We start from the raw sequence: 27,018 nt of genomic DNA, 5'->3' as shown, positions 1-27,018 counted from the left end.
ACACCAAGAGTCTCTAAATTTCTCAATAACCCCATGGCCTAGATAAAGCAAAACAAGAACAACCAATAGTTATACATTACAGAAAGTCCTGACAAACTAAAATTCTTATGAAATTGTTCTTATTTGGTTCATCTTTTTCTTAAAATTCAAAAAAGTCAGGCACACTTGAAAATACACTGGGCTCCTCAAAATGCAAGGTGCCCTGAAGCTTTATAGGTTTCTTCATGCTACCAACTCACCGATCAAAACCTAGATGTAATTCAAGATACATTGATATCCCCTAAAAAAAAAAATGATTTCACAAATGTGTTGGTTCCTAAGGGAGAAAAGGCGGGTCCAGTCACAATAAAAGCCATACTTAGGAATATAGCAAACTTGTTCAAAGGACCTGTTTCAAGGAGAAAAAAATGATATGAACCAGAAATAACTGCATTTTATTTTTAAAAATATTTACAGAAAACTGTTCAGGAACTCGTATTTTTTGATAAAGCAATAGAAAACGGATTTATTTTCCATGAGTTCAAAAGCTTTGTTATAGTGTTTTCATTATAAACCTACTGGTTCAAAAAAAAAACTACCAGAGAAACTCCCAAAGTTAGTACCACCTTGACCTTCATAGTCTTATCACCACTTATTCTTACTACAAAAAATAAAAAATTAAAAAATAGAAGAAGCAAAAAATCTGATTACTCGCTCAATATGAAAACTTACTACATTATCAAACTTCTTTTTTCTCAAATTAGACATATGAAGTATAACATATGAGCAGAAAGATTCCTCTTAATATAGTCTAATGACCTGTGTGCTATTTAAAATCACAAATACTTTAAGTAGCATAGAGTTTATTTATCTAAATGTATATTAATGTATATAGATTGCTTATGTCCATTTTAAACTTAAGGAAGAAAGCCTATAACTACAGACTTATTTTAATAAGGAAATACCAAATATTAATTCTTTTAAAAAAATTCTCACATAAACTTACAAGAGAAATTTAAAATGAATAGGACGCACTATTCTAAGCTCACAGGCAAAAAAGCTAAAAATATGCCTAATTTGTGTATTTACTATGAGGTCCAAAGATACAAGCAAAATCAAAGCAATAAAGAATATTATTATCACTTGATAAAGATTAGACAAACTATCAATAAATGTAAAAAATACAATGTATTATATGATGAGTTTGAATGCAAAAACCATATATTTATTAAACATATGATTAACTTAAAAACACCAAACCAGTTTGTTTTAAAGTGCTCCTCATCCAAAACCTTGGACAAAACTATCACTCCAAAGTGAACTGAAAAAACAGTTTACAAGGCAAACACTGACAGTAGGTATGGACAGGCACTACCAAAAAATGCTATTTGTTCTTTAATTAAATAATGCCATTCTCAAGTTACGTAGGGCAGTCACCTTGACAGATTCCTTTTTTATAAATATTCATAAATAAAAAATGTCTAGATATTCTAAAGAGCTGCAAACATTAATACCTTACTTACAACAGCAGCTTTTGTCTATTTTCAGAAAAAAGCACTAAAATCCTCTTCCATTGCAAGTCATTTATTTCTCTGGTGGAAGTGAGCAAGGTCACTACAATATTAATCTCTTTTCTAGAACAATGTAAATAATAAGGTATACACATCTTAAATTTGGTAGGTCATAAAATCTTTTTTTTGATGCAACAGAAAAATAAATAAGTAAAAATTAAATACTTTAACCCAATATTTGGTACTGACAAATCAGTAGTGTCAACTTCATATACAAAGGACAGCACAATCTGGTTTTTAAAAAATCCTCAATGTCATGGTATTTGGGGTAAAAATATTTCGAATATTAAATGTTTCCTTTTTGCTTAAAGGAATATAATACAAACACCATCAAGCTGCGACTGTAACTCACTTTCAGCTGGGGTAAAGTGACCATTTGGCCCATGGCACAAGTTACATATACCACACTTCTGTCAAACTGAAACCTTAGGTTTATAAGATTTCATGTTTATAAGCTACAATACACACTGACTAAGATGTCAGTCCCTCACAGTATTTTAGAAAAATATCTACATTTGTCCTTACAGATGTCAAAATGTTACACCATCATTTGTTCAAAAAAAAAAAAAAAAGATGCACATTCATACTGTGAAGTTATTAGGAAAATACTCTTGCAAATAAACTATATAAAGATAAAATACACTTCAAAGGTATGTGGGTTGTTTTTTGTTTGTTTGTTTTACAATATTCTATAAAGTGCAGAGAAATCCTAAGGGAAAAATTACTCCCTATAACATAGTTTAATTACAGCAGCTTTTGCATAGCAATACTTAGAGGAAGTTGGACACTTCCGTTTCCTCAGGAAGAGAAGGGTGGAAGAGGATCTCCCGATTCAGATTTTTTTTTGGCCATAAGTCTGCTTTCTTCAGGAATGGTTGCTGATGCCAAATCTCCATTAAGTGTATTTCTTGAACAGTGAACAGGTCCTATTAAGAAATTGATTAAAAGGTTAAACATCCTATCAATATTAACTCCAGTCCTCCATGAAAGAATATTTCCTATTCAGGGACATGAAATTCCTTTAGCTTCCTGCTAACTTTTTGATCGTTTGTTTAAGAGTAAAAATGTAACTTTTCTAGTATTGGCAGTTGTAAGGAGAAACTCCAGAGTTCTTGAGAAATTATGAAACTATCTGAAGTAGAGATACTTGTTTTGTTCATTGCCAGAACCAAGGTTGGCACACATGAGCAGCCAATAAGTATTTGCTGAATTGAATTTTTCTTAACTATTTCTTTTCCAACCTGATCGTTTTAATGCGGTTGGTATCCTCCTCATTTTCTAGGTAAAGAAACCAAGTCCCAGAAAAGATTACAGGCCTAACCCAAGAATCACACAATTGGTAACAGAACTGGAACTAATTCAGGTCTTGCTCTTTTTATCACAAGACTTTGTTTTTCTTTCTTTATTTTTTTTTTAATATTTTCATTTTATTGGAGTATAGTTGATTTACAATGTTGTGTCAGTTTCAGGTATACAGCAAAGCATCACAAGACTTTCTGAGCAAACTTGACAAGGTACGTCACAGTGAAAGTTCTCACATCTCCACTTGGGATGCAGCTCACAAAACTATCACTGCAGCTGCCAAGTGAGCACATCAAACACATTGGCATGGTCCTATTCACTTTCACATGTACATATTTTTTTAATTTAGCATGAACATTTATTACTTTTATAATTTTAAAAAAATCTAGTTAATAAAAGTAGAAGCAGCTGCATCTCTCAAGGAAAAGAATATGCTGCAATAAAGACTTTCAACTAAGATTGCTAATTTGCAAAACATACTAAGAAAGAGCACTAATTCAGTCTCTGCTTTGTCAACTAACTGGGACACTAAACTTTAGGATAAACAGAAGGAAATCTAAGGATAAAACTCTGACCTACCCTACACTTGCCAATTTTAAAAAGTTCTAGAGAAGTGAGATATATGTATGTATATAAATATTAATGCATGTGTATATAAATATTAATGCATATATGGGTGTGGGTGTGTTTAACTAATTTTGTTACTCTCCTTAACAGCTAAATTGGGGGGTGTTAAATGGAATATTTACACTTAGATCTTATAAAAGTAGTTTTCAAAAATTCAGAACCAGAGTGCCTAAAAGAGAAGAGAGCTAAGGAAAATGGCTGGCTTTAAAAAAATTAATTTAGCTATCACAAATGAAAATGACACCCTTAAAAAAAAGAAATGGCAGGACTTCCCTGGTGGCGCAGTGGTTAAGGATCCACCTGCCAATGCAGGGGACACGGGTCTGAGCCCTGGTCCAGGAAGATCCCACATGCCGCAGAGCAACTAAGCCCGCAAGCCACAACTACTGAGCCTGTGCACCACAACTACTGAAGCCCACGTGCTCTAGGGCCTGGTGCTGCAACTACTGAGCCCGTGCGCCTAGAGCCCAAGCTCCACAACAAGAGAAGCCACCGCAATGAGAAACCCCCGCACCGCAACGAAGAGTAGCCCCCGCTGGCCACAACTAGAGAAAGCCTGTGTGCAGCAATGAAGACCCAATGCAGCCACAAAATTAAAAAAAAGAAATGGCATCTGAAGAAAAGTACAAGGCAGAATAGAACTCTTTCATAAGCTCTGGATGAAAAGGGTCATGTATAAAAGGCAGAAAGAGCAAGGTAAATCGGAATGTATGTTACCTGTCCCAGGTGACATTTTTTCCCATACTTAAGCTCTTTAACCATCTTCCTCTTTTTCTTATCACTTCCAAGATGTAGTAAATTGGCCCAGGAAAGTTTCTTTCTCCCAACCCCTTCCGACACTCAATCCTTTTCCTTCTTTCATTTCTTTACTCATTGCCCCAACTTATATTCAAAATGATAATGAACATAGCGTTCCATATCAATAAATAGATTAGTTCTGTAAGAAAAATGGGCATTAAAAAAAAAAATGCAGGCTTCCCTCGTGGTGCGGTGGTTAAGAATCCTCCTGCCAATGCAGGGGACACGGGTTCGAGCCCTGGTCCGGGAAGATCCCACATGTCGTGGAGCAACTAAGCCTGTGCACCACACCTACTGAGCCTGCGCTCTAGAGCCCGTGAGCCACAACTAGTGAGCCCACGTGCCACAACTACTGAAGCCCATGAGCCTAGAGCCTGTGCTTCGCAACAAGAGAAGCCACTGCAGTGAGAAGCCCATGCACCGCAACGAAGAGTAGCCCCTGCTTGCCGCAACTAAAGAAAGCCCACGCACAGCAACAAAGACCCAACGCAGCCAAATATAAATAAATAAAATAAATAAATTTATTAAAAAAAAAATGCCATCAACTTCTAAAGATCTGAAAATGATCAGCAGTCCCCTTTAGAATCTCAACCATTTTCATGAACTTTACATTTCTCCTCTAATTAAACCTGTTTAACCTTCTGGTTAAGTAAAGCAACTCTATCTTATGCAATGTTTTCAATATATTCAAATACTAGAAATCCAACACCACTGTTTAGTCCCATTTCAGCCACACTATAAATTAGCTGGGCTCTTCTAGGCCATCTAAAGAATTTAACCACCATTCACCATGTCATTTCCATAAGGGAAATAAAATCTTGTTCCAAACAGCTGACTTACAAATAAACTCTTGGAACACAATCTGTTGCTTAATTGAGAACTGTATATAATTTCTATCCCACATGTTTCATGGGCAATAGTAAAGACTCTGAAAAGCAAAAGTCTATTAATGGAGTTGTAATAATAATACCATATTTGCATTCACTGAAAATCATGGTCACTACTGTCGAAGTAGATATTCTGACAGACTTTCAAAGCTTTTTCTCTGAAGAGAAAAATAATTAAATTTCAACATAAATCACAAAACCTTTCCTAAAGTATTCAATCACAGTATGCTGACTCTTTAATAATAAGGAAGAAAAAGGTACAGGAATAAATGTTATTATAATTCATCACCACCACCAGAAAAAATTATTGTCCTTGGCCATTTCAAATTCTTTAAGTAACAATGCTGATTTTTTTTCTTTGAACTTAGAACTTGCCTTTATTTTCCCCTAGAATCCTACCTACAATTTATGCTTTCTTCTAACATGTTTTTTAAATGCAAACACAATGGGAATATAAATTACTAAGCGATTACTAAAATGCAGTGGGAGTAAAAGATTTTGATATTACATACATAAACCTAAGACGTGGTATTTACAAAGATATACTAAGTACTTCTTAATAACAAAGGTGACTGTAAGAGGATATATGAGCTTCTGTTGATTGTGTGCTAGTTGCTTAGCTCTGAATTAAGGAATTAATCCAAGGGCAAAGTACAGTGTTCACTATCAGTATCCTTCATTTCAACAATTACAGAGCCCCACACGAATTTTGCTGAATAGGCCAAAGAGAGAGACACAGCCCTTCTAACTTACTATCTGGGTCTTCGAGAGGAACATCATTACAGGAGTCTGTATCTGAGTAGGTTCTTCGGCGCCGCTGGGAGAGTCGGTGAAGTGTAGACACTGTTTCTTTTATAGAGTGGCTACTCCTGCAAATTAAATAAAAAACATTAAATTGTAAGGACTTCAACAAATGAAAACACCCTCAACTGCAGTTTTCAATGACTTCTCTTTAAATGAAAGAAGAACTATTTTAATACCCAAAGTTCTACTTTAGCAACGTTCTACTCCTTCAGAGGTCAGGCCACAAACAAGTCAAATCATTTAGAATCTAGTTGGTAAGCTGGAGAATACAGCCTCTGAGCCAAATTAAAAGGAAAAGAGGTACAATGAAGAAGTGATTTCTTTTATAGAGGAAGGTCCAGCTAGAGAGTAAACATATCAGATGGTTAACAAGTGTTTAAAAACTAAAAGTTATGGATTTCACAAGTGCATGTATCTAGTGTCATCCATAGCCAATCTAAAACAGCAGAGCAAAGGGGATGGGCAAGCAGTATGGGAGCATGCTAGGAGCCAACTCACTGACAGCAGCAAGAGCGGATAAAGATGGCAGATGGAGGCTAGAAAAACTAGTTTTAAAAAATCAGTCTGGAAAACCAGAAAACTAGAAAAATCAACCTAAAAAATTCAACACAGAAGCAAATCACCACCACTCAACAGCACCTCAACTACCACTGGATGACAGCCCAACATTACTGTTCTTAATGACAACTTTGATTCATCAAAAAAATAAAGTTTAAAAATTCTTATTATATCTTATTTAATAAGGTAGAAAGGATAAAATACAGGTCAAAAAAAAACTGTCATAAAGATAAAGAGTCTGTTAAAGGAATCAAGCTTTTATTTTTCTGGAAAATTCAGTTGATGAAACTCTTCATTCCCTGATAGGATTAGATACACACATCACTGGACTCCTCTCAGCATGTAATAGTTCAATCAATTATATAACCATCAGAGGGAAAAATAAAGTGACAAAATAATAAGGGGGTTCAGTTAGCACTTTTTTTTTTTGGTAGGCACTCAATAGATGTTTACTGAATGAAAGATTAGTTAAATTCTATAGTGCTTTACAATTTTCTAAAGTTTCACACATGTGATTTCATATAATCCTACAATAACCTTTTTTTCCCCCTACCCCTATATTAATGTAGAGAAATAAATGCTAATGTCACTATAATTTCATCATTTTCCAAAGACAACCATAGCAACTTAAAAGAATGTTACCTACCAAGATAAATAGCCTGGGATATTGGCAAGATCTAGAACGTAAATTTTTTAAATGTGTTGATATGAATACATACTTTAAAATATCAGTTTTTCTCTCTTTTCAGTAACACCTTAGCTCCTATTATAACAACAGCTCAGCATGAATATATGATGCTATAAAAAACTGTAGTAAAATAAGCCTAAGCTTGGAGCCTTAATACATCAAAAATGGATTTCTATTAACCATCATTGGATATAATTTACACCTAAAAAAGGTATGGTAGCTGGAAAGGTGCTTACCTTGCTGACTAATTTATTCACTCATTTTTTTTCTTTACCTACTACCTACTGGGGCCAGGCCCTACACTAAGCACTAAGAGAAATAATGCTGAGCAAATCAGAACCAGACTCTGCCCATACAGAGTTTACATTCCACTTTATGTTAAAGACCCAAAGAATTTCCCCAAGTAGGTATAATTTTGAGAGAACTTGGTCAAAAGAAAAGGTTATTTTACCTCTCTGAACTGCAAGAACCAGGGTGGCTGACAGAACGCTTCATCTAGAAATTTAAAAAGAAAATAAGCATAATTCATATGTCAAGTAGAATAAGACAGCTCTAATATATTATTATTATCATAATTAACATAAATTTACTCAAAGAAAAAGATGGCTGGCCAAAAAATTTATTTTTTACAGACCCAAGTAACATTATTAGCACACTATCAAGCTTTCTCCCCAATAATTATTAACTGAAATCTTTCTCAACACATACAAAAACAGGCTGGATTATTTTCTCAATATTAAAAACTAAATTTTATAATATATATATAATACATGTGTTTGTATAAAGATATAAAAAACAGTATACTTAACAAGTCCCCAAAAAATCACACTATTTGTGATGAAAAGGAGTATCTAGCAAGCCAGAAAATAATCTAATAAATGTCTCTCTCTTTTTTTTAAAGGGCAGAGCTTCTCCTTACCATTCATTATTCAGGTAGCTATTACACAGATGTTCTAAAGTGTGGTTTTCATGGAAAACAGCATTAATAATTCAAGTCTTTTAAGAACTCAGAAGAGGAACCCTAAGCCTCAAATAGGTTTCTAAAAACATACACATAAAATATAAATAAATAAATAAAATCTGAGTCAGCAGAGTATTAATAAATATGACAAATACGAAACATAATTTAGATCTAACTACTCCACCAAAAAAACAGAGGCAGCCAAGTAGATTATTTCAATGCTTAGCAAAGTAGCAAAAAAGCAACGTTTATATCAAAGGCTAAGGATGGTTGCTTTATATACAGGGGCTCAAGAGCCTTACAAGTGAGTCCAAGTCTAACAGTTACGTTACGTAAATGCCTTCTACAGTTGCTCTGAGAAATCCCAGATGAAATGAGAACAATTATGACCCATCCAATTTGTAGTCCAAGGATATCTAATATGATTAAAATAAAGATGCAACTGGACATTAACATCTCCTTTAACAGAAATCACTTCCTTTAGGTTTACTCACGCAGCAACACCCCCACTACAATTATCTGTGGATCAAAATGACAATTGTTTAAACTTCTATGATGATTTGAAATATAATCGAATGCAAGTTAAAGAGGGACACGATGAGATAACCATATAAAGTAGTTATAAAGATCAAGTTAATTTTGGAATTCTTAAATTTTTCAGCTTTATTTTTCATTTACTCATGTCGTTAAAAAAAAAAGAAAAAGATTTCCTCTTGAAGACTGTCTGACCTTACTTTGCATGCTATGTGTCTCCAGAACTATTTACCGTAAGCCACAATTTTTGCCTTATGTATGAAGTAAAACGGCACAGTGAGGAAAAGTAAGTGGCCCCTAACCAGTATTTCCTAGATTCACTTATTGGATTTCTTGTAATGTTTCTACTGATAAAAAGTTTTAGTTTAAAAGAGACAGTTATTATAGCTTCTTATACATAAAATACACATATGACCTCTCTGGACTATAGAACATTTACAACAGAAGGCATTCTCCTCAGAAGTTCAATGCAGAAATTAGGCAGGTTTGAGGTGTTTTCATTATATTTGATTCTATAAAGTCCACCTTAAAAAAATACAGTGTACCCCTTGTATATCAAGCTCAGGAACATAGCACTATACATCCATCTCAAAAGATCAGGACTTTTTGTTCAACTACACATGTTATTTAGCAGTCCACAATAAACCTAAAATTGTTCTAAAAAGCAACATTGTCAAACTGTGTTCTACTAAACAACACAGTCCTCTGAGTTATTAAAAAATAAACAAAAGGGTTCAATCATCAAATAAATTTCAGAAACACTACACACCACGTCTCCTCAGAGATTCATAATACACTTTAGCATAAAAGAGGTTCTAAGAAGTCCTATGTCAGCGAAACCCAATTTGTTTAAGTTAACCTAGAACTTCCCAAACTAATCTGGCCATAAAACTCATTTTTATGGGACACCTATCTCAGAGGACGCTGTTGGTCCATCATAAATTATTTAGAAAACAATGATCTAGAGACTTCCCTAGAGGCGCGGTGGTTAAGACTCCGCGCTTGCAATGCAGGGGGCCCAGGTTCGATTCCTGGTCAGGGAACGAGATCCCACGTGCGTGCCGCAACTAAGAGTTTGCATGCCGCAACTAAGGAGCCTGCCTGCCTCAACTAAGGAGCCGGTGAGCCACAACTAAAACTCAGTTGCAGAGCAACCAAATAAAAAAAATTAAAAAAAAAACACTTTAGGAAAATAATGATCTAAATAAATTTAGGTAATAATCTTTACTAATTCTCATATGACCAAATTTGCTGTGGTGGGTAAGAGAACCTCGGAATAAGTTGTACCCTATTATTTCTGCCAACAAATAGGTCTGCAGGTAATTGCTAAAATAGGAGCCAGGCGGCATTCTTCATTCCACAAAAGGGCTCACGAAAATAGTTTGATGAAAAAAACGTAAGGTTTCATCAAACCTCATCTCACCTCCAAGTTCCCCACAGCATGCTAGGGCAAGTTTATTACCTTGAAAAGGACAACGAATCCATCACCCTTGGCAAAAAGAGTACTCGCTGTTCAGAGTAATCAGAAGGTAAGAACTTAATGTTAAGGACCTAACATTAAACAGGTTACATCTACCTCTGATGTAAAAAACACTGTATTTTACAGATGAAAAAAATGAAGTCCAGAGAGATTAAGTAACTTGCCTACTTGGAAGGTTCAAATCCAAATGCTGACTATAAAATACTGTTTCCCCTGTAACATGTTGTTTCGAATCCCTTACAGCTCCTCTAAAGATTTACTTAATTTTATCCCCTTGTGAGTAAATCTTCACCCCATAGTGGTGTTTTTACCAAATAGAAGAGTGTCACAGCACCCACAGAGCACTATAATATTTTCCTGACACACTGGGATAAATGGCATAGCCCTTCCAAGGGGAGGGGATCAGGACCTTGGCTCATGCTGAGCCCATCAGCTGAGAGGCTCCCATACAGAATCTGAGTACAGTAAAAAAAAAAAATTCAACCTGTTGACTATTTCCCTCCTACTGCCAGTTTCCAGCCTTAAAAATAAACACAAAAACAAAACCACATGCAGTATCACTGGAAGAAAAACCAGAAATTCCAACCATTTGAACAGGAGAAGGTGACACAGGAGAAACTAAGGGATCCGGATGGCACAGCTGAAACATCTCGGGTTTAAACTTGGCATTCGCTATCTTCACACATTCCTCAAGCGTTGTGATGAATGTATTACACGTGGCACTAAGTAGAGAAGAGGCTTCATTCATGTTCTGAAAAATTACATGCAAAGAGTTGAACAGACTCACACACAACTATGTGGATTCATGCACCACCTTACCATCAAGTAATGAAACATTACCTTCAATGGATACCTTACTAGGTTATGCTCAAATCTGTTTAAAATGCATTACCTTAGAAAATTAAAGCAATGCATGAATAAGAATTATCTGTCTCTCAGGTAAACAATGTATGAAATTAGACTCCAAGAAAAAAATAACTCTTGCATTTAAACCAAGTATCATATTGAAAAACTGTGTACAAAAATTTATCTTAAATAAACCTAACCTAGACTGTAAGTTTCTAACTATCAGAATTCCAAAGGTAATCACAGCAGTGGAACACCATGAGGGTTACTGAGTGGCAGGTAGAATTCATGTCTACCCCACGCACGTTCTCCCATTTCTTCCTTGGTAGAATAAAAACTCCAAGTTCTTTTTGGGACAGCAGAGCACCTTGCTCCTGGGAGATGAATGTAGACTGATCTAAGCCAGTCATGTCTATTCCATGACCCTTTGTCAAATACTCATTTTTCCTAGTTTTCATGGACCCAGACTAAAAAGATAATGAGAAGTCTGCTGGGGTTTCTGGGATTTTCATTCCCTGATAAAAGCAAAGGACAGCAAACTGAGATGGTCTCTCTCCACCCTGGCTACCCCACTGCCTCCTGCTTCTGTGCGAACTTGTAGTCACCTTGAAGGCTCAGGCGTGAGGAGAAAAAACCAACACACCAAAAACGGCAGAGTGGAAGGACAGACCAAGATTGGGTCCCCAACACTGTCCCTGAGCCAGTGGAGCAGATGTAAGGGCACCTGCCTGCAGAGAGCCTGTGGTGAAACAGCAAGTGCCTTAGGGTTTAATGTACTTGCATCTAAAGGCAACCTACCTCACCTGAGATTCCTCCCTAGTAGAAGAAGGCCACAGGAAAGTAGGAAGATTTCTTGTCCCACTTCTCCCAAGTTAGGCAAAAGGGGACTGGGAACCAGGCTGGGCTTTCACCCAGAGAGCAGTAGGCTCACTGGTCCTACTTTACCAGAAAGAATGAGCCTATTTCATAGCCAGGTCCTGCAAATCTGAATTTTGATTCCTACATCACTGCTCTGAGAATGATTCTTTTTTTAAGTTAGTTTATAAAGCTAAATTATTAACCCTCAGTAGTTAAGCTAGGACCTAATTACAAAAGAAAGAGAACAGCAGTTGTCCAATGAACTCATGCAGTGAGTCTGAAGAACAAAGCTGGTAATGCTTCTTTCCCACCCCAACCACCAAATAATTAATTGGCTGCAAAGACAGGCCTTGATTCCTTGGAGAAATGTGCTGCTTGCTGCTTTACTCTGGTTATACAGACATAGTCTAAAAGATCCTACAAACTTCCAGATAGTCTACAGTACGAAGAGGTCTGAATAGCTGAGAATAACTCATTTTGAAAATGCTTCTCTGTCATCTTATGTAAGAAGCTCACCCACCATGTGCTGCAAAGAATAACCAGACATGAAAGGATCATCTTGGATATACCTCTATGCTGGGAGATGAATGAGTCTCATCATGGTGAACAAATTCTTGGATCGTATGAACTTGCTTCATTAGGAGGTCACAGTAGAGGCGAAGCTCAGACATTTTGGTTTTCAGAGATTCACTGGTTTCACTTATTTCTGAAAGGAACATATGCAAACATTCAATTAGGCCATTTTCATACTTCAGAGGCAAAACAACAAAATGGAATCATTAAAAAGTAAGGCAATCTCAGCCATCTTAGACCCCGTGGAGGCCTGCTGGGAACAGGACTTCTAAAACGACAAATATGTCTGGAAGGCTGTGGTCCAAGGCCATTTTTGCTGGCTATAAGCAGGGTCTACGGAACCAGAAGGAGCACACAGCTCTCCTGAAAATTGAAGGTGTATATGCTCGAGATGAAACTGAATTCTATCCAGGCAAGAGATGTGCTTACGTGTACAAAGCAAAGAACAACACAGTAACTCCTGGTGGAAAACCTAACAAAACCAGAGTAATCTGGGGAAAGATAACTCGTGCTCATGGAAACAGTGGCATGGTTCGTGCCAAATTCCGAAGCAACCTTCCTGCTAAGGCCATTGGACACAGAATCCGTGTGATGCTGTACCCTTCAAGGATTTAAACTTACTGAAAAGTAAATAAATAAAAGTGTGGATTTGTTCCCTTGTAAAAAAAAAAAAAAATGTAAGGCAATAGATATGAATACCTGTAGCTTAAGAGGTGTGAGACCTTGGAAATAGAATATAAGGTTTTCCCTGAGGAAACATCTTCTCTTTAGATAGCTGGAAAAAACTGGCAGTCATATGTCTGACATGAAGTTTAGGTAGATTAATTTCCAGAGACAGGCTGATGACAATGAATGCCTTATACAGGATATTTCCATTCCATTACTCATCTTTAATTTGATAAGCACTTGTATTTCTTTTTTTGTGAATTGGCTTTTCTTGTCCTTTACACATTTTTCCGGTTCTGATGTTTGGTTTTTCTCTTAGTAATATATAAATTGATAAATTTATAATTTATAAAAGTTCTTACGCATTAAAGGTAGCAATCTTTCATCCCTCCAAAATACTGCAAATACTTTTCAAGATCTGTCAGCTTTCTTTCAGTTTTCTTTATTGTATTTTGGTATACAGAAGTTTGTAACTTTTATGTAGTTAAAACTGCTCTATATAAACATTCATTTATTTTCTTCTGTTCCTTTCACAGCTTCGTTTTCACATAATACTGGTTTAAGAATTTTTTTTAATTAAGAGCCTATGTTCCTTTCTTTAATATATCCAGACAGACTAAACATCCAGCCATAATAATCTCAGCCACTCACTTACCAATACCTTCTAAACTAGATGTGTAAGCAGCAGAGGAAGGAAAAAAAGTATACACAGTAGATCCTGGTGCTTCTCCATATTACTTGAGCCGGTGGCACTGCTTTGTGGTACTAGTCATGAAGCCCCTCTAGCCAGAGCAGACCAAAGCAGCTCTATCTGCCCATTTAACCTAACCTAAATTAATTTTTACCCAAGTTTAAGTCCATTCCTTCTTTTTAATTGTAGTAATATATATATATAATAAAATGTACTATTTTAACCATTTTTAAGTATACAGTTCGATGGCATTAAGTACATTCACATTATTGTACAACCATCCATCTCCAGAACTTTTTCATCTTCCCCAACTGAAACTCTACACACATTAAACACTAACTCCCCTTTTCCCCCTCCCTTAACCCCTAGAAATCACCATTCGACTTTCTGTCTCTACGAATTTGACGACTCTAGGTACCCCACGTAAGTGGAATCATACAATAGTTGTCCTTTTGTGACTGGCTTATTTCACTTAGCATATATTCAAGATTCATCAGTGTAGTATCTGTCAGAATTTCCTTCCTTTATAAGGCTGAATAATATTCCATTTTATGTATATACCATACTATGTTTATCCATTCATCTGTCTATAAACATTTGGGTTATTTCTACCTTTTGGCTATTGCAACTATTCATTCTCTCTCTCTTTTTTTTTTTTTTGATGTGGACCATTTTTAAAGTCTTTATTGAATTTGTTACAATATTGCTTCTGTTTTATGTTTTTTTGTTTTCTGGTTGCGAAGGCACATGGGATCTTAGCTCCCCAATCAGGGATGGAACCCGCACCCCCTGCATTGGAAGGCGAAGTCTTAACCACTGGACCACCAAGGAAGTCCTCATTCCTTCTTATCCTACCCTTAACCATACTCTATCTGTGATGTTCTTTCATATATCTGAAAACTGTTATAAATTCAATCCTTAGCCTTCATTTTTCAATAACCCATAATTTAGTTGTTTTCACTACCTTAAATAACTTCTATTGTTTTTTAATTATAAAAGTAATACATACTCAGTGAAAATTTTTGAAAATCAAAAATATATAGGAAAAAAAACTGCAATCTCACTACCAAGATATAAATACTGTTATTATTTTCACATTATATCTGCATATAATTGAACTAATACCATAAATTATTTGCTTGGCTTTTTTTTTTTCTTTTTGGCCACGGATGCGTAGCTTGCGGGATCTTAGTTCCCCCACCAGGGATTGAACCCAGGGCCATGGCAGTGAAAGCGTCGAGTCCTAACCACTGGACCAACAGGCAAGTCCCTTGCTTTGCTTTTGAACGGGCAATATCTGTAGCTGGTAAAGTCAAAAGGTACAGTCAAAGGGTATAAAGTGAAAAGTGAGTCTCTCCCACAAATTCCCTTTCCAAAGGTAACAACTTGACCAATCCTTACATACCTTTCCTAAGCTGGCCAAGGAGTGGCTATGTAATTCTGAATCCTGCTTTTTTCAATTAACACTTAACTTTGGGCATTTTCTCACATCATTAAAATTCCTTGTAAACATTTTACTGGCTACATAATATATCAGCCTATGAAAGCACTATATAGTTTACTGAACCATTCCCCTAAATTTAAACCTTGGCAATGTTTATAAATTTTTTCACTATAATGAACATCTATGTACATAGATCTTCTACATTTCTGATTATTTCTTTGGGATAAATTACTATAAGTGAACAGGACAATTTACATTTATGTTTAAGAAAATATTCTCACCACAAAGGAAAAATTTAGAGTTACCTTTTTCTTTTTTAGTCCTAGTATCAGACAAACAGGCTTTGGAGCTCCCCAGAGCAACCAGCCACCTTTGTCTTTCAGCTGCATTCACTGCCTTCATGTAGAAATGCTGCTCTCCTGGAATGATTAATTCCATTCTTGTGTTGTCTGCTGAATGGACTACGATGATAAACAAAGGGGAAATACAGTCACGGACTCAAGTAGTTTGTGGAGAATCAAATCATCACTTACACAGTATTAGATGTTTCAGACCTAAAACAACAAACTCTGATTCAAGAGGCAGGCAGTGCCACCTCCTTAAGGGGCTATCCAGGGGCACCTTCCAAGCCACCATTCTCACATATACCCAGGCTGGCAGTGGTGTCAAAGTGGTGGTAGCATATGAACAGAAAACAACAACAAATTAACTACTGAAAAGTGAGATCTAAGAACTCCCTCCCCTGGGGCCACCAGTACCCCTGTCACACTTATCACACTCTTTTTTACTAATTTCTTTGAAAGCAGTTTGTGTTTTGGTACACCGCCCACCCCCCACCCAAGCCTAGGATAGTGCCTGGCATAAAGTGCAATAAATGGTAACTAAGGTAACCTTCCATCAGAACAACAGTCCGCAACTAATGAGCATCTCATAACCACCTGGAAAGCCTAAGTGTTTTGAAAATCTCCTCTTCCCCTCCATCCTCCTCTTCCTCTCCTACACACACCCCCATCTTGGATCTCTGACAAAAGAGAGCTAACCATATTGTATGCTGAGCCAATCCTACATCTTTGTTGTAAGATTAATTTGTGTTACATTGTCATTAATCAACAAATATTTACTCTGCTCAGAGCAGTGCTGGTAGAGGGGAAGACAGGAGAGGAGAAGAAAGGTGTCTTTGCTCTAACAGAGGGAACAATTTTATCCAGGAAACAAACCGATACCTAAAAATAAAACACCTAAACATTGAACTCTTTGGTACAGAGACTTCATGTGTGATTATAATGAAAGGTAAGAAGAGGCAGGAAGTTAAAAAGTCTTCAAGAAGAAGGATTTGACAACAGCAGAACTTGGTTAAGAGAAAAACAGCACAAGAAAAGGCCTAGATAAGGAACTAAACACAATATGTACTGAGGATATCAGGAGACAGGCCTAAATAGAGCCTTGTGTTGGATTACAAAGTAATGATATATTCGTGAATAAACAAGCTGAGTGGAGCCAAATTATGACGGGCCCTGAGTGTCTGGCAGAAGCCCTAATTTAGATGATTAATTACTGAAAACATTGACCAGATGCTCAGTGTACTATGGCAAATAAGTGCCACAAAAACTTTGCTATCTTATTATTCTACTTATATGGACCATTCTATATAAGTAGATACAGATTGTAAAATATATGATCATGCAACAATCAATGATGGGCGCAAAAAATTTTTGGCTAGGATAAAACTACTGAAATCCCAAAGCTCCAGGAGTAACTCTTTTTTGCTACTTGCTAATACTAGTGAAAGCACCAATAGCTACCTTAAAAGAAAACAATGCTCTAATTTCCAAAGATGTTGCTACAAAATGAAACTACAATAAGATTTAGTTTCATTTTTAAAAACACCAGAATTTATGTGTCAGTCAAGGGTTGTCCTCTCCAAAGTAGTTACCTGAGAAGGCAACAAACGTAAGAACAATGCTCCCAAAACATCAAGCTCCTAGGAAAAAATAAATTAAGACCTCTACATGCAAAACTGCAAAACATTACTAAGAGAAATCAAAGACCTAATTAAATACAGGAATATACCATGCTAATGGATCAGAAGACTCTTGTCAAGAATACACTTCTCCCAAAATTGATGTATAGATTCAATGTAACTCCAATCAAAATTCCAGCAGGTATTTGTGGAAATTTATAAGCAGATGCTAAAACGTATAAGGAAATGCAAAGGGCCAATATTAGTCAAGACAATGCTGAAAAAGAACAAAGTGAGAAGAGTTAGGCTATCAGATAGTAAGAAGTATAAAGTTAAAGAAATCAAGATAGTGTGATATTGACACAAGGATAGAAAAACAGGCCCATGAACAAAAGACAGTCCCCAAAAAACCCACACATACATGGTCACTTGCTTTGTGATGACCTTACAGTGCAATAGGTGAAAGGTTGCTCTTTTCAATAAATGGTGCTCAGTCAACTGGAATCTTGACTCCTACCTGACACCATATATAAAAATGAATTTTAAAAAGGAACGAAATTGAGTCATTTGTTGAGACATGGATGGATCTAGAGACTGTCATACAGAGTGAATTAAGTCAGAAAGAGAAAAACAGATATCGTATATTAACGCATATATGTGGAACCTAGAAAAATGGTACAGATGAGCCGGTTTGCAGGGCAGAAGTTGAGACACAGACGTAGAGAACAGACATATGGACACCAAGGGGGGAAAACCGCGGTGGGGTGGGGATGGTGGTGTGCTGAATTGGGCGATTGGGATTGACATGTATACACTGATGTGTATAAAACTGATGACTAATAAGAACCTGCAGTATAAAAAAACAAACAAAACTAATACTAAACTTTCATTGGGTTATTTGTATGGAAATAAGTTAATATAAATGTTTCAGACATTACATGAAATTTCTAAAAATCTTATATGTTCTGGTATAATGTTATAAGTCATAATTCTAGTTATTACTTTAAAATGTGTATCTCAGAAATTAAAAAAAAATGAATTTTACGTCAACCACCAACCTAAAATAGACCTAAATATAAAAGGTAAAACAATAAACCTTCAAGAAAATTTCTTAAATAGGACATAAAAAGTTCTAATTAAAAAAATTTTTGACAAATTGGGTATTACTGAAATTAAAAACTTCTGTTCATCAAAAGATACCATTAACAGAATGAAAACACAAACTACAGATCAGGAGAATTATCTGCAATACGAAAACTCATTCAGACTATACGAAGAACTCCTACAAATCAATGTGAAAGATAGCCCAGTTTAGAAATTGGGCCAAAGACTTGAAAAGGGACTTCAAAAGAAGAGGATGCTCAAATGCCTAATTAATATCTGAAAAAAAACTCAACATCATTAGTTATTGAAAAAAATGCAAGTTAAAACCACCATGAGAGGGACCTCCCTGCTGGCGCAGTGGTTAAGAATCCGCCTGCCAATGCAGGGGACACGGGTTCGAGCCCTGATCGGGGAAGATCCCACATGCCGAGGAACAACTAAGCCCGTGTGCCACAACTACTGAGCCTGCGCTCTAGGGCCTGTGAGCCACAACTACTGAGCCCGCATGCCACACCTACTGAAGCCCGCGTGCCTACAGCCTGTGCTCCGCAACAAGAGAAGCCACCGCAATAAGAAGCCTGCACACCACAACAAAGAGTAGCCCCCGGCTTGCCGCAACTAGAGAAAGCCGGTGCGCAGCAACGAAGATCCAACGCAGCCAAAAATAAATAAATAAATAAATTTAAAAGTGATTCAATCCATTAGTGTTTAAAAAAAAAAAAACCACCATGAGATAGCACGAGATACAGTAGAAGAATTCAAAATCTTCAAATTGCTAATAGTAAGCTTTGGCAAGGATGAAAAGCAACTGAAACTCTCATACTAGTTGAAAAACAAATTGGTATGATTACTTTGGTAAACAGTTTGGCATTATCTGAGACAAAAAGTCTCTCCTTGATCAAACTTGTTGGGCTCTTCTGAACCCTCTGCTTGACTAGGCCCAATCTGGGGCTTCCGGCTCTGTCCTAGTAGAGTCCACTTTTAGCAAACATCCTGCTAAGTCAGTTTAGCCAGAATCCGCCCCCCTCAATATCTGATCACCCTCCTTATCTGACCAAATTCCACTTCCCACCACCCCCAGGTAATATCTGATCACCCTGACCTGCCTCTAATAAGAATCCTGTTAGGTCTGTTCAACCAGAATCCCCCTTTATCTCTGAAGTTTCCTCCTTGCAATTTTCCATCCACTGATTCCCCCATCCCACTCCCTGCCACTCTGTTCCTTGGCTATAAACTTCCACTTTTCCTTGTTGTATTCAGAGTTGAGCGCAATTTCTCTCCCTTACTGCAAAACTCCATTGCAGTAGCTCCTATACCTATTCTAATAGACCTGAGTAAAGTCTGCCTTACTGGGTTTTTTTAATAATTTTTTTTTAATTGAGGTATAGTTGATTTACAACATTATACTAGTTTCAGCTGTACAACATAGTGATTAAAAATTTTTATAGACTATACTCTACTTATAGTTATTATAAAATATTGCCTACACTCCCTGTGCTGTACAATATATCCTTGTAGCTTATTTATTTTATACACGGTAGTTTGTGCCTCTTAATCTTTTACCCCTATCTTACTCCTCCTCCCTCCCCTCTCCCCACTGGTAACCACTAGCTTGTTCTCTACATCTGTAAGTCTGCTTCTTTGTGCCTTACTGTTTTAACAAAATTCAAGAATAGTATTTTCTTTAATATCTGTTAAAGCTGAATGTATGAATATTCAATGTCTCCCTTAGCAATTCCACTCCAGTTCTAGATATATACTGAACAGGAACGCATATATATGTTCAACAAAATAAATATATGAGAATGTTTATGGCAGCTTTACTTATTATAGTCCCAAAATGGAAACAAAATGGAAAAAACAAACACCCATCAATAAAAGCTGAATGTATGAATATTCAATGTCTCCCTTAGCAATTCCACTCCAGTTCTAGATATATACTGAACAGAAACGCATATATATGTTCAACAAAATAAATATATGAGAATGTTTATGGCAGCTTTACTTATTATAGTCCCAAAATGGAAATAAAATGGAAAAAACAAACAAACACCCATCAATACTACAATGGAGAGCCAAACTGTGGGACAATCACACAATAAAAATATTACACATCAGTAAGAATGGTGAACTGTTACAAAGAACAACATAGATGAATTTCACAAATATAATGTTGAGTTAAGCCAGACACAAAAGAAAACATTGATTTACTCCATTTATATAAAGTTCAAAAGCAGGCAATACTTAAATATGGTGATAAAAGTCATATTAATCGTAACCTTTTAGAGAGATTAGTGGCTGAGGTAACATGATTATTATCCCAGCATCTAGAATGCTGATAATATTCTAATTCTTGATCTGGGTGGTGATTACACAAGTGTATTCACTTTGTAGGCATTCTTAAGGCTGAATATTGAAGATCTGTGCCCATTTCTGTATCTTATTCGTTAAACAAATAACAAGGACAACAAAAATACTGCCATGGCTTGAAAAAGTGCTAGAGTTGCCTTAAGAATTCTGCCACTAACAGTCTTTTAAATATCCTCAAGGTTGTCAAATCTTTGAACTTTGAATGTAGTTTGATTTCTGACAAGAGTCAGAATCTCATTTGGAATCAAATATGAAGAATAAGATGAGATAAAACCATTATTTTTTTTTATATCTTTTTTTTTTTTTTGGCCGCAGTGCATGGCATGTGGGATCTTACCCCAACCATGTACCAAACCCTGTGTGCCCCCTGCAGTGGGATCACAGAGTCTTAACCACTGGATGGCCAGGGAAGTTCCCATCATTTTTTTAAAAAATAAAAATTTATGCTTTGAATGTGCTTTTCTTGTGTGATTTATAAAAATAAAACAAAATTACACCTCATATAGTTCAGGGAATATGCAAGTAACAATGTTGAAGTGTTTCTATATCTTACGTAGCCATGACCCCCTGCAGGGTTTAACACGCCCTTCTCTAGTGCTTTATTTTTTCCTTCAATTCTCTTTGAAGAATTCAATACTTTTCATTACCATTTTGTCTGATTTCTCCTACCTACTTGCACCCCACATATCCCAACCACACACACAAATGAATCAATGGTCCATGAAACCTTCCTTCATGAAAATTACAGCATGACTTACTGCTTTTTTCTCCCCTTTTGAAAAAGCACAGTATGGAAAAGGAGTGGGGAAGGTAACTTTACAGTAGAGAAATCTGACAGCCACTACCTCAGACAGGTGGTCAAGGTTAATGTCAAGAGTGATATGTCAGCTCTCTCGGGTCCTCACTTCCAGGATGACCAAGAAAAGAAGGAACAACGGTTATGCCAAAAAAGGGCCATGGCCACGTACAGCCTATTCACTGCACCAACTTTGCCCAATGCGTGCCCAAGGACACCATTAAGGTCATTAATTAGAACAGTAGAGGCCGCAGCCATCGGGGACATTTCGGAAGTGTCTTCGATTCCTATGTGCGTCCCCACCTGTACTTACATCGAAACTACATTACTGCGTGAGTTGTGCCAGTCACAGCAAGATAGTCAGGAATCGTTCCCATGAAGCCCATCCCAGATGGACCAAACACTCCCACCCCAGTTTAGACCTGCGGAAGCTGCCCCATGACCTCCACCGAAGTCCATGTAAAGAGCTAAGTCCTTATAGACTGAAAAAAAACCATCCTCTCCAAAAAATATTAAAATGGAAATTATACATTGGAAAAAAAAATGGTATATCATATTGATAGCATGTACTCCTGATATGATGTGATCTTCCTCCCTAAAACCCATAACCCCAGTCTAATCATGGGAAAAACACCAGACAAATTCCAATAGAGGAGCTTCCTACAATAGTCCTGACCAGTACTCCCTGAAACTCTCAAGATCATTAAAAAAAGAAGAAGAAAAAGAAAGGAAAAGAAAAAAAAGAAAGGAAAAACATCTCTATTACCCAGAAGAGCTTATTTCCAATTCAGCAAAGAACCAGAGTTTATGACTCTGAGTTGATACTTTATCAAAAACCTACTGCACTGGCCTCATCATCTTTAGAGTTCAGCTTCCAATCTTTACAACACGTTTCAATGAAAATGAAAGAAAACATTTGTAGACTCAGCATGGACACACTAAACTGGCATCCACAAGAAATTGCTTTTTCAAGTCCACATTGGAAGACTAGCACTAGTACTTCGAATTTCAATTCAAAGTATATTTATAGAGGGAGAAATATCAAAAACTGTGCCTAACAATGCTAAGTGCCACTTCTGAATGCTAAGGAGATAAATGGCATTAGAAGATTCCTTCCTGGTTAGAAATGCTTTTCTCCTCTTTTTGCAGCATGCCGAAGAACCCTTTACTTACCTAACTACAAATTCAACTAATTCCATATATTCACTTACCTTTAATTTCACAAACTGCCATCTTTATACTTCCTTTGCTCCCTTTGCAAACATCATCCTGTGAATCATAGTAGGACAGGATTCCATTATCTAAAACAAACCAACGAGGCTGCCAACCTACAAAGATCATAAATAACAAAATAGCGATAAAAAAGTACTTTAATCACACAGAAAACTATGATTACAAAATTTACCATCCATGTCATTCCTTGGCTGTAAACTAACATTCTGACAATGAAATTCTTAACTGCCAAGATCTGCCCAAAATACTCTTGCTAGGAGAGGATCTAGGAGAAACCTCTAGATCAGAATAAATATGGGGAATAATACCTTTATTCTGGCTTACAACCTTCTCATTAACAACCCATCAGACCCATCTTCAAAAATAGCCCTACACACAGAATGCAACACAATTGCCCCTTTTTTCCTAAGGGAAACAGAGTCAGGTTACAACCTAATGGAAAAAGCAACAGAAGACATGGATTCTAGCCCTAGTTTTGCTATCATTCTTTGTCCCAGGTTGAATAACCTGAGACAAATCTTTCATCCCAATAAATATCAAAAACTCCCAGCCTCCAAAATGAGTGGAGTGAACAAGAAGACCTCTCAGGTGCCACCTAGCCCTCTCATTCTGCAATGCGGCTCTCCTCTCTCCTATAAAATACTCTGCCTAAGCCAACTCCCTTGCACACGGTGAGTGCTGAATGAATTGCCGCCTCTCACACAGAAGTCGCATGCCCTGTGGTGAGAGCATGGGGCCACCACTCCTCTCTCCCTGCCCTGCTGTTGCGCAGCGCAGGCAGAAATGCTAGAAATTGAAATCATTCACTTAATTAGCATTGACTCAATGACTACAGCACACAACTATCACAGACTTGGCTCTAATGCGAAGCTGGGGGTGATGATGGCTTTCCTTGAAGCTCAACTCCCACTCTTGCAAGCCAAACTCAGTGTTCCCTGAAATCTTATCAAGCATGCCACTAATGTGCAATAGTTCACTGATTAATAACATGGTGACCATGCTGGAGGCAGTGCGACTGCCCTTGTTCTTTCTGTGACTGTTAAATCACCATTCAGCCTGGTCACTGTAGACACTATCTGCTGTATTAATCGGTTCAGTTTTTCTGGGCCAAACAGTACCAAGACAGTGACAGACAGGGGAATCATTCTTACATCCTGATATAGACCCAGGATTTACCTCCCCAAAAGGCTTTACCTATAACACTTTTGAAATGACAATGCTGAGTCATCATAAAAAGATTAACAGCAGGGAGTGTGATAATACAGTTCAGAGGGATGGATATCCAAAACCAAGTTTCAGAGGCTTGGAAAATTCTTTTTTATGAAACTCTATATTCCTTAATGAGGTCTAGCAAATTAGAAGGTAAGTTCTTCTGGTACATGAACTTTAGCTTGTTCATCACTGAATTCCCAAAACCTGGGAAAGGTGCTTGGCACACAACAGGTGCTAAAAAAAAAATGTACTTCTCAAGTGACTGAATGAATGAATGATTACAGAAAACTGAGATATTGCCTGTTACCCATGAGAGTACAGATACGCAGTATATCCAGTATATCCATAATGTATTGGGCATGCATAGAAATGATGAAAATGGTATTTTTCCAAACATTCATTCACCTTGGCAAACAAATTATAAGAAGGTTATGGTGAAAATACACTCCTCTACCCCCAGTCTAGTGTGCCTACAGGACAAATTGTGGTTTTGTAAGCCTGCATTATTGTGATTCAATATCTCTTTAAAATAAATACTGAGCAAAATGATTCATTTAGAATTTGTACCAACTTGAAAAGTGACTATAGTTAAGTATATTAATCTAACTAAGACTGTTAATGATCTCTACATACCTCTTTGAAGAAATATTTAATAAAACAATCTCTAATTGATTCACACATATATATAAGGGCTATATCTGTGAAAAAAAAAATCATAGGTATTCCCTTTTCTAATACCTTTTCAAAACACACATTCTTTTTTATCTCAAACTACCAAATGTTACTGAAATTCTTATTCTCTACAAAGGATTCCTAAAGAACACTGTCATCAAACTGGAAGGTTCCTTAAAGATCACTTAGTATGAACAGCTATTCATCCTTTTGACCTAAGATGAACTAAAAGTAATAATCAGCATGCCATTGAGCCAAATTTAAATTTTAAAAATAGAATTCTTCCAAACAAAAGATTTCATTTCATCAAGCTTCTACACCGCATACTAGCAGTTAACTTAAATGCTCTGCAAAGATTAAAACCTTAAGTACACAACGTTAAAAGCTCAACTAGCTGGTGCTCAGCGACAGGAGATGAGAAAGAGGGCCATTAAGACCACACTTAGCTCCAGGAATAAATTTTGACTCATCTTAGTAATCACCCATTGCTCTGGGCTATGCATAAGATCCTCACATGACCTCCCAAGACACTGCGCGCTTACAGTGTTTGCAGTGAGATGATCATCTGCATCTCAAAGCATAGTAACTACCATCTCAAAGTTAAACTAAACAGTATAACTGTTCTCACAACAGCCCATGTGAAAATGCCTAATAAAAAAAATTTGCCTCGTTTTTTAAATGTTTCCTGTTAAAACATACCAGTTACAGAAATAAAGTGTTTGACATTTTAATGCAAACAAAACATCCATGTATCATAAATGTTAAAGCATTCGCTGCTATAAATCTGTCTTTAACATTCCAATTAATCAAAAAAACAGAGACAATTGTAGCTCAGTGCTTATGTCTTTAAGTGTTTATATGCAAATTTTGCACAAGGTCAGATGGACACTAGTTGAATGTCTGATACAATTACTAAGGGGTTCAATACTTTCGCCAGAGTGAACAAGTGGGCAGCAAATCAAGATTGGCCTATTACACTAAACCAAGAAATCTGTTTGCTATTTAATCTTACTTTAAATCCACTCCCCTTCCTCTAATTTGGTGAGATCACAGAATTCTGGAGTTGGAAGACACCTTCAGGATAAACTAGTTGATCACCCCGGCCCTATGAGACAGATCTTGAGAGAAAAAGTGACTTGTCCTTACTGTTAGCTGATGGCAGAGATGGGACTACAACTCAGATTTAAGGCGTTTAATAAGCCAGACTGCTGGTGTCATGGAAAAGGGCCCTCCCCTGCTGGTCTCTCATTTCTACAGAAACACCTAGTTCTTTGGAGTTCTTCCTTTCAACCCACTTCATGAGTAAAACTGACTTGCCTGCTCCACCTTCTGTGTCTTGCACTTTCTCCCTCAATTTCTCACACACTTACCTGAATACCAAAACATAAGGATAAATCATTGACAATCAACCCCTAAGAGAATATAATCTGGCAACAGCTTCCAAAATCTTGCTTGCTATGCTTGAACAACTTCAACGAGAGAATTTTTTAAATAAACCGTGTCGCTAAGGAAAATTAAAAGAAACAGTGAAAAGATTTCCTAAAACGAAATCTTGATTTTAAAGGGCCCATTACAGTCCTATGCCCCAACAACTCAGTTATCAACAAAATGCTGAATTAAGTGTGAGTAAAGGCAGAGACTGCAACAACACACGTAGAGTGACTAGGAATGGTTTCGGGAGCTACAGGAGAAAACAGAAGTATTATTACACGGGCAAAGAAATGGTCAGGTGCACTTCCCACCCTCAGGGTGGTGCGCAGCCTCGAACTGTCCCCTGCAGAGGCCAGATGGGCACTTACAAGGGACAGAGAGCGATTAAGCCCGGGAACCACACAGAGCCGATTCGCTGTGAGGGTCCCCGCCGGCCTGGAGGAAGGGAGGAGGAGCCCCTTACCCGCCTTCTCCGCAGCCTCCCCGCCTGAGCCCGTCCAAGTCCTCTCCCCGCCGCCCCCCGCCCCTGCCCCCGCCGGTCAGCCGAGCCCTCATACCGGTGAGATAGTTGGTCCACTTGTACAGAACTCCCTCCATGCTTCAGAGCCCGGCGCCGCGCATCCTCCTGGCCCGGCGCCGGCCGCGGTGAAGGGGGAAACGCGGGGCCTGGGCAGCCCCTCCCGGCCCGCCCGGGCCCCTCTCCGGGCGCCCCCAGCCGGCACAGAGCAGCCCTCAGCCCGCGCGCGCTGCCGGGACGTGGCGGCCCTCAGAGGCCGGGACGGCGGCCGCCGCGTGGTGCTTGGGGGCCTTGAGACATCCCCGGGCGAGCCCCGGCGGCGGCGGCGGCAAAGTCGGGACAGCGGCCGGCCTCCCGCTCGCGTTTCCACCGCCCGGCTGCTCCCTTCCCCGCCCCGGCCCTCCTTCCTCCTCGCCCGCCTTCCTTTCCCCGCCCCGGTCTCTCGTTTGTTTTCAT

General features: G+C 37.6%; 2 protein-coding genes and 1 pseudogene across 3 annotated transcripts; 2 read left to right on the top strand and 1 right to left on the bottom strand.

Moving 5' to 3' along the window:
- Positions 1 to 1,170: 1,170 nt before the first annotated feature.
- On the bottom strand, positions 1,171 to 27,018 carry PLEKHA3 (pleckstrin homology domain containing A3). 2 transcript variants are annotated; one of them, XM_057551511.1, is made up of 8 exons: positions 26,603 to 27,018; positions 22,709 to 22,825; positions 15,573 to 15,728; positions 12,463 to 12,599; positions 10,776 to 10,940; positions 7,666 to 7,709; positions 5,918 to 6,033; positions 1,171 to 2,476 (listed from the first exon to the last, which is right to left on the bottom strand). In XM_057551511.1, exons 1-8 carry the CDS (start codon positions 26,640 to 26,642, stop codon positions 2,349 to 2,351), a joined length of 903 nt encoding a protein of 300 aa, XP_057407494.1. In that variant the 5' UTR covers positions 26,643 to 27,018; the 3' UTR covers positions 1,171 to 2,348. The 2 variants fall into 2 exon arrangements, with proteins under 2 accessions (XP_057407494.1, XP_057407495.1); XM_057551512.1 differs by lacking the exon at positions 22,709 to 22,825.
- LOC103014609 (60S ribosomal protein L35a-like) lies at positions 12,734 to 13,136 on the top strand. Its single transcript, XM_057551513.1, has one exon. The coding sequence runs from the start codon at positions 12,749 to 12,751 to the stop codon at positions 13,079 to 13,081; it is 333 nt and encodes a 110-aa protein (XP_057407496.1). The 5' UTR covers positions 12,734 to 12,748; the 3' UTR covers positions 13,082 to 13,136.
- Positions 21,614 to 21,960, top strand: LOC114238878 (40S ribosomal protein S26-like; annotated as a pseudogene).

The sequence above is a fragment of the Balaenoptera acutorostrata genome, chromosome 8, assembly GCF_949987535.1.
Source record: "Balaenoptera acutorostrata chromosome 8, mBalAcu1.1, whole genome shotgun sequence".
Taxonomy (NCBI): Eukaryota; Metazoa; Chordata; class Mammalia; order Artiodactyla; family Balaenopteridae; genus Balaenoptera; species Balaenoptera acutorostrata.
This window is presented reverse-complemented; position numbering and strand designations above follow the sequence as displayed.

Excerpts from the sequence above, each read along its gene's own strand:
- PLEKHA3 (XM_057551511.1), bottom strand. The coding sequence starts at position 26,642 with ATGGAGGGAGTTCTGTACAAGTGGACCAACTATCTCACCG. Across the intron at positions 12,600-15,572 it reads TAGGACTAAAAAAGAAAAAG|AAATAAGTGAAACCAGTGAA; the intron begins GTAACTCTAAAT and ends TGTTCCTTTCAG. Across the intron at positions 7,710-10,775 it reads CACCTTCTCCTGTTCAAATG|ATGAAGCGTTCTGTCAGCCA; the intron begins GTTGGAATTTCT and ends TTAAATTTCTAG.
- LOC103014609 (XM_057551513.1), top strand. The coding sequence starts at position 12,749 with ATGTCTGGAAGGCTGTGGTCCAAGGCCATTTTTGCTGGCTATAAGCAG.